Below are 8,214 nucleotides of genomic sequence, written 5' to 3' on the forward strand. Positions count from 1 at the left end.
CCGCCCGGTGCCGGCCGTCGGTGCCAGGCGGGACGCGAGCAGCGCGGCGCCACTTCCTGCTTCGCCACGCCGTGCTCTCGGCCCTGGGCACGGGGCAGCAGCCTGTGCGGCCCCGCCGCCCACGCACTCCCCCGGCTCGTTCCCGGCGCACGCAGTCAGGCGGAGCGCCCGCGCGGACCTTTCCAAAAGAGAGGTCCCCGGGCCGGGTGGGGGTGCCCGTCCGCTTCTTGCCTCCTGCCTCGGTCCGCGCCAGAGCCACGCCGCAGGGTCAGCGCGCACCCCCACGGGGAAGCCCGAGCTGACGCTGTGCCGTGCGCCGGCACAGGAGCGGGAATCTCTGCGGGAGGCGCCGGGGCCCCAGTGCCGTCGGTGTTCGGCGGGCGACAGATCGCGCCCCGCCGGCCCGGGCTCCCCCGCGCTCGGCGGTGGTTGATTGGCGCCGCGGGGAGTTCGCTCGAGGAGGCGGGGGAGTGTTTGCCGGCGGGGGGTGGTTTCCCCCTTCCCTGGCCGGGCTCATTGGCCAGACGGCGCCGTGGCAGGAAGGGGACAGAGACCACGCGGGCTCCGCCCCGCGCCAATAGAAACCTATCGAAGGGTAACCCGAGCCCAGAGAAACCCGCGGCGGCGGTGCCAGTACCCAGCCGCCGCGGTCGGGGCCGGCTTTCCGCAGGGGCGGCCGGGGGTGCGCGGGCGGCGACCGCGCCATGCAGTACCAGCCGCCGGGCGCGGCGTCGGCCGCCCTGGGCGTCGGCGTCCCGCTGTACGCGCCCACGCCGCTGCTCCAGCCCGCGCACCCCACGCCCTTCTACATCGAGGACATCCTGGGCCGCGGCCCCGCCGCCGCCCCGGCCCCCCACTCCCTGCCCGCCCCGCCGCCGCCGACGCTGCCGTCGCCCAACTCCTCCTTCACCAGCCTGGTGTCCCCGTACCGGACGCCCATCTACGAGCCGACCCCCGTCCACCCGGCCTTCTCCCACCACCTCGCCGCCACCTATGGCACCGGCGCCTACGCCGGGCCCCTCTACTCCTTTCCTCGCGCCGTCGGCGACTACGCGCACGCCCTGATCCGGCAGGACCCCCTGGGTAAGCCGTGTGCCCCCCCTCCGCCCTCCCCGGCTCCGGTGCAGCTCTCGTCCCGTCCCCATCCCGCCGTCGGGGCAGGGGTAAATGGGAAGTGCCCGAAAGCAGTCCCCTTTCCCGCCCGCCCCGCCGCTTCTCTGTGTTCCCCCGGCTCCCTCCAGCCCCCGTCTGATTTACAGTAAATTAGAGCCGTGCCGAGCTCCGGGTCTGTCAGCGAGACCACAGTGCGCGGCCGCGGTGACTCAGATTTGTTTTCCTTCAAACCAAGTGACTCTGAGAGTGTCCTTAGTAATGTCGCGTGTGGTTTTGGTGGGGAGTTTTAATTGAGCTTGGAGATCGCATGGCAGATCTCAGTCTTTCCTGCGGATGACTTGAAAAACAGTCGGGAGGCCGGCTCCACTCGGTGGGGCCCCCGAGGTTCCTCTGCGGGTCGGCTCGGGCCGGGTCGGGGCCCCGGCGGCTGCTTCGCGCCTTTGGCCGGGGGAAGCGACCCCTCTGCGGGGGCTGAGCCCCGTGCCCGGGCTGCAGCACTTGTTCTTAGTGATTGCAAAACTGGACCTGACTCACCGCATTTGTGCAGTGAAAGAGGCTGACCCTTTCCGTTCATACAGGAAACCTTGAGCTCTCGATAGGAGTAAATCTGGTTTCAGAAGCTGTTAAGTGTTTTCCTGGCCGCCTGAAGCAGGCTCTTCCCCGGGAGTCGTGCACATTGCTGATTACTTTATCGACATCCTCAATACAGACAAATTCAGGAAACACTCGACTTCTGATAGCCGGGATCCGTTTTTCTGATATTGTTCATTTCCTCTGTGTGGGATGTGACTTTATGACAGCTAAAATAACCAGTTGCTTCCTATTTTTTGAGGCTGTTTTGCACCAGAATTACTAAAGCCTGACGCAAGCAAAATCTCGAAAAACAATGCAGCAAATTGCAAAGGGTGCAGGCAGAAAGACAAACAGCGTGACTCAGTAGCACTGGCCGGAGCCTCCTGCCCCGGGACGCGGCTGCGGCTCCGCAGCGGGGCCGGTTCCCCGGCGTGTCGCTGCCTGCACCGCCTCGCCCCTCACCCGGCCCCGGGTGAGCCTGTCGGGCACCCCGCGGCCTCTGGCGGGCAAACCCCCGGCCGAGGGTGGGGGACATGCGAGCTCTTCTTCCTAGAAGCCCAGTGCCCTCCTGTTGGCACATCACCCCTGCCCAGCCCCGCGATGTCCCCGCTCTCCGCAGGGACCCGGGCACTGGCTCAGGGAAAGGGAGACGGTTTCTTTAGGGCATCGCAGCGAAAGAGCAGAAGGAAGCAAAGGTCTTTTTTTTTTTTTTTTTTTTTTTTTTTTTTTTTTTTTTGTCTCTTTCTTTGCGAGATAGACCAACAGGAAACACATTGACGGAAATGTTGCCAAAGCCCGTAAAGTGACTTTAACTGGTCTCTCTGTTTGGCGGAGGGGAAAAAATCAAAGAGGGGAAAGATCAGAGTAGGAACTGAGAGAAATAAAATCAGGCGAAGGAAATTAGCGAGCCCCGGATCCGGCGCGCTACCAGGCCTGGGCCGGGCGGGACAGGGGCTCCCCAGCCACGCGTGTCCGCGGCCGGCCCGTGACCCTCGGCGCTGTGCCTGTCTTTATAGGGAAGCCACTGCTGTGGAGCCCCTTCATCCAGCGGCCGCTGCACAAGAGGAAGGGGGGGCAGGTCCGCTTCTCCAACGACCAGACCATCGAGTTGGAGAAGAAGTTCGAGACGCAGAAATACCTCTCTCCGCCGGAGAGGAAGCGTCTGGCCAAGATGCTGCAGCTCAGCGAGAGGCAGGTGAGGCCGTGCCCCCGCCCCGGGGAACCGCACCCCCTTCCCCTGCACTCCGGGCCCCGCCGTGCAGCTGCTGTCGGTGCTTCGCTCCGGCGACCTGGCCGGCTCAGGGTCGGCGGGAAGGGGTTTTTGGCAGGTTCTTGCTTTTTGCTTGTGGCTTGGGTAAGGCTCTGGGCGCTAACTGCTCCAAGACTACCCCGCGCCTTTTCTCATTGTCGTTGCTCAGGTCAAAACCTGGTTTCAGAATCGCAGAGCCAAATGGAGGCGTCTAAAGCAGGTACGTAGATGTTTCTGTTTCTATAGAAATAAGTATTTTAATTGTCTTATCTTACGCTCTGCTCGCCTATTCCAGGTTGTATGCAGAAGTCATCTGAAAGGCTGTTTAACCTCTTCACCTTGATTAAAAAGACAAATAGTCATGCTGGAATCCATGAGGGCTCGTTCAGGCAGCACTAACGTTAAAAGCTTCTAATGCAGTTCCTATATCAATTATGCCCGTTTTTCACACACCACCTATTAAAACTCCACGGTAATTGTTTTGTAAACCCATATGTTGTTTAGCCAATTAACGTGGAGAAGATAAGTAATTGTCAGTAAATTACTTAGGCAGTTTTTTTGGAGAATATTAACTGGTGTTTTAAAAAGCCCTCTCTTAATAAATGCAAGTAGATGTATTTTGCTAACATTGGGAGAAAGCAGGTATAAACACCTTGTTTGTTTTGAGGAGCCACATGGAAAATTGAGTAGTTTTTACCTTCCTTTCACAAGCAGTTACAGTGTATAAGCGTAAGAAGTTAAAGCAGTTTCCCTTCCTTTAGAAATCACGCTCAAGCAGAAAATTATTTAGCGGTTTTTATGGCACATAGGAACTCAGCAAAACTGAGGTCCTTTGGCTCAAATATTTTTGAAAAATTCCAACATTTTGGCCTGAGTCTGGCTTCAGTAAGTGTGACATGGATGCACATGTTTTACTGGCAAATTTGCCTTTAATATAAAAGTAAAAAAAAGGTAAACTAATCATGGTACAATGCTCAAGATGAATCTTTGTGACCTTCGCCTGAGTTTAGCTCAATCTTCAGTTGATTTTTTAATAAAGTCCTATTATTCTGGCAAGAGGCCGCCTGGGGCCCAACCCATACCACAGTGTCCGGAGAGCTCGCTTGGGATCTCGGCCATTTTAAGTCATTTCCTCCTTTTCATTCAGTCACATCCATTTCTCCAAGCCCGCACGGCTGTATCATGGGTACGTGTCTCTGCCTGCTTTTTCTTTTGCGTAGCATTTCATGCCCCCTTAGGGGACTGGGCTCTCCAGACAGGTGCCAACACAGGGCTACTCTTTCCTTCACAGACAGGGTTTTGGTTTGGTTTTAGTGGTGAGTGTTTTAATGTTGAGTTTTAGCTTAATTAGTAATTTTTTTCCATTTGCTTTTGGACCACTGATGGATTCAACCTCCCTCCTCTTGCTGTCGGGTGTAATTAAAGAAAGATCAGGGCAGGAGGAAGCTGTGTGTCGGTGTTTGTAGACTCATAATAAACATTTGCTTTGCTAAAGACAAAAGTTCAGAGGTTCCTGGGCTCCAGCAGCTCCTGCCTCTTTTGAAGTGGCTGCGATAACCATCGCCAAGGAGCCTTATTCACGGCAGCAGCCCCTGTGGCTGTGAGGGAGTGGGATCAGAGCCCTCGCCCAGCCCTGTCCCACTCGGGCAGGTTTATAGGCAGGAGACCCAGGGAGGCAGCAGGACACCTGCCTTTTTCTGCAAGGTGGTTTTCCCACACAGCACAGCTGGAATTCCCAGGCCTCTGTCCCTGTGGCCTCTAGTTCTGTACCAAGCAGGATTCTTTCATTGCAGGAGAACCCCCAGGCCACCAAAAAAGAAGAAGTAGAAGGTGCTGACAGTCACAGTGACCAAAGGCCGGAGAGCTGCCAGAGCCCTGAGCAGAAGGGTAAGGAGGTCTCTCTGGATGGCTCACAGTACACCCCCTCACCAGCCTCACAGGAGGACCTGGAGTCAGATGTCTCTGATGACTCTGATCAAGAAGTGGACATTGAAGGTGATAAAGGCTTTTACACTGCTGCCCACTAACAGTCCCATGCAGAGAGCGGACCTAACTCGGCTTGCACTTTACCAGGGGCTGGTTTGAAAGAATATTGTGCTACAGGAGAAAAACTCTCACTGTTACATTGAAAGAAAAAAGCATCACCAAAGAGACTAATTTTATAACAAGCAGAGAAAGAAAGATGTATTTTCTGCAAACAGTTCAGTTTTGGCATCTCTAATTTGGTTAAAGGACCATGGTTTGTATTTAATTATTTGTAAGATATGTTTGTACAATAATCAATGTTCTAACTGGAATATTATCCTGCACCCTGTCCTTACAGGGTGGTGGAGAGGGTCTGAATCAGCTGCTGTCAGTGATCAGGCAAAACTCTAACTAGTGTGGAAGTGAGTATGGATTGCAGGACTAAGCCCTTTATATGTGTAAACAAATGTACTTTAAATAGATTAATTTAAACGCCCTTTGTAAGCAGAGAAACATGTTCTGTGAAATAGGGAGGGATTTGACCATCCCGAGAAGTGCCTTATACTCACACCCTTTTATGTGCTCTCTACTGAGACATCCTTCCATTTGTCAGGTAGAGTTGTCAGACTCCTTTTTCTTCTTGTGTGAGATGAAATGTGCCTTCTCAGATTTTTGAGAATTTTGCCTCACAGTTTGGATGGTTCCATTTGTGGAAAAAAAATATTTTTCTCCTTTAAAATCTCTAGCACTGTTTTTTATGCATTTCATATTTGAGAAGAAAATGCAGGGAGTGATAGGGCCGTGCTGCAGGACAGAAACTGGCATCAGCTGGAGGGCATAAGTGAGGCACACAGCTGTGGGAAGATAATGCCTATCGTACACGTATCTGCTTCTGTACATACTAGTTTTCTTTAAAAGTCTTGTGGTTTTATACCTCACATTGTTCATATTTTGTACATATTTGTTCAGTGTTTTAAAAAAAAAAGGCAAAACCTGGTATTTAATTTTTGATGGACATACCTGTGAAATAAACCTAAACTCTGCAACACTCGCCACTCTGGCTGTCCAGTTACTGGCAGGAGAAAACCCAAGCCTCTCCTCTGCCAGGTGTGTTGTAAGCAGCTTTTCCCTCAGTACTGTGCCAGCCATCAGCCACCCCGCAGCTTTCTGGGCACCCTCGGTTGCAGGAGTCTCATGTGGGCTCTCTGCTGTATTTTTTTGCTGCGTTTCAGCCTCCCACCCGCGTTTCGGTTTTGCCCGTGCCTGTGCCCACACGGGAACGGGCTCTGTGGCGGGAGGAGGAAAACCTGGCTGGCAATCCCAGGCTGGAAGCGTGGGTGTTTACCCCCGAGTCGCCCTGACCTTGGGGGGCCGGAGAGGGGTGCGGGCTGGAGGAGGAGCAGGGCCAGCAGGGTTTGCTCGGGGCCGGGCATCGACCCCAGCCGGGGCAGACGCTGACCCACCTGAGTCAACAGTGGTTATTCATCGGCCTTTCTCCGAAATGACTGCGTCGACTCGGGGAAGGAGCACGGAACCCGGGCTACGAGAATTGCTCCCGGGAGTGGGCATCCTGGGTGGGCACCCGCGTGGGTAGCCAGCCCCTCCAGGTGCCATAGTGAGCACCCAAGGGACAGGGATTGCCGGCCAAGTGTCACAGAGGCTTTTAGTGCCAAGAAATGCTTTTAGATAGCAACAAGTGACTATTGTGACTGGCAAGGGAGGATGGCCATTAGAGCAGACAAGCTGTTGCTTCAAAGTGAGTTAATTCTTTCAGAAATATCAGCTGAGTTTTCCGAATAAATGGCTTTAACTTTGGTTTATCCGAAAACCGCGCTCGTGAACGGGGCCCGACAAGACAAAGTGGTCGGGAGGTTCTGTGCCCCCTGCCCGTGCACAGGCTCTGGCCGCCCCAGAGCTGCTCCGGTCGGGGCCGTGGCCGGGCCCAGCGCCCTCCGCTCGCACGGCGGCCCCGGGAAGCGGGCACCGGGCCCTGGTTGAACGCCGCCCGTGACAAAGGGAGCTCCCGGACGCTCCAGGGCGTCCTGGGGCTCCTTTGCGCCGGGATCGATCCCCAGCGCGGTGAGCGCCACGCGAGGAATCTCTGAGGGCGCAGACAGCTCATAGCGGGGCTGCGCTGAGGAGGAGATCCCGTCTCCATCCTTCGGCTTTCCCTCGCTCGGATTGCCGTCCCGCGCCTCACTCAACGCGGATCCCGACGGGGACGGGACAGCCCACCGTGAGTCCCGGGAGCTGAGGGGGGAGGGTGGTGAGGTTGTGAGGGCCGGAGCAGAGCAGGCAGCGCTCGGGAAGACGCCGTCCGCGTCTGTTTTTCTTTATCTGTTTATCTGTCCCGACCGATATCAAGGTGCACTAAACTGGCGTCATCTCTTCAAAGTGACTTCGTGTTATGGCTGTGCCTTCGCGTGGGGATGGGAACACGCGTGGAACAGGGCGGCCCGTGAGAGTGGGCGCCGGGCAAGCATCACTTCCATGAGGGCTGACGCCGGAGTTCCCCGGCCGGGACAAGCCGGGAGCCAGCCGGGCCCGATGCGATGGGCGGGGCGGGGGCTCTGCCCGAGGAACTGCGCGGGGTCGCATCCCGGCAGACGTAATGGGGTCCAGGGAAGCCGGGCTCGCCAACCCAGGCGCTTTCCCCGCCATGGCAGGGATTTGACGGCTCTCCGCAGGTGAGGAGCGCAGATGCGCCGTCTGCAGCCGCCTGGCCAGGGATGTGGATTTCCAGGGTGTCGCGACAAGTGACAAACAGCGCTGTAACCCAGGCTGGGCAGTCGATATGTCCTTGCTCACCCGCCCTCCCGGGGAGGGGTCTTAGGGAGGTAAAACACACCGGCGGAGCCGTCGAGCTGCCGGTCAGAAATAATCCCCCAGCAGCTGTCCCTAATTTCCCCAGCTCGTTTCCACGCGGGGGAGACCGACGTGGGGATGACCACGGTGGGGCGGACGAGTGTCCGTCCACGGGCAGTCTCTTCTCTTTGGCAGGAGAAAAACAGCCAAAGCACTTTACACCGTTCGGGAAAACCTTCGAGCCCCTTCCGTGCCACCCTGCTCTGTCCTGTTTGTTTGCCCGTTGGCTATTCCATGCCGAACTGGCACGTATGACCTTTCCAGCACAACTCCCGTCTTGTTTTCGACTTTTTTATCAGCCGATTCAACTTGAAAATGGTTATCATTTAGCAGAAAAACAAACAGAAAAGCACATTTTTGTAAGCAAAACGTTAATGATTGGAAGAATTGCACCAATTTCAGCTTGACAGTGTGTGATTAATCCTCCGGGTCAGGTACTTATATTTTTA

At 55.9% G+C, this 8,214-nt stretch overlaps 1 protein-coding gene across 1 annotated transcript; it reads left to right on the forward strand.

Annotated features, from left to right (window-relative positions):
* Positions 1-493: 493 nt before the first annotated feature.
* On the forward strand, positions 494-5,948 carry HHEX (hematopoietically expressed homeobox). Its single transcript, XM_041461106.1, has 4 exons — positions 494-1,083; positions 2,703-2,881; positions 3,105-3,155; positions 4,729-5,948. The coding sequence occupies exons 1-4, from the start codon at positions 705-707 to the stop codon at positions 4,960-4,962; spliced, it is 843 nt and encodes a 280-aa protein (XP_041317040.1). The 5' UTR covers positions 494-704; the 3' UTR covers positions 4,963-5,948.
* Positions 5,949-8,214: the final 2,266 nt, after the last annotated feature.

The sequence above is a fragment of the Pyrgilauda ruficollis genome, unplaced genomic scaffold, assembly GCF_017590135.1.
Source record: "Pyrgilauda ruficollis isolate IOZ18807 unplaced genomic scaffold, ASM1759013v1 scaffold15, whole genome shotgun sequence".
Classification (NCBI taxonomy): Eukaryota; Metazoa; Chordata; class Aves; order Passeriformes; family Passeridae; genus Pyrgilauda; species Pyrgilauda ruficollis.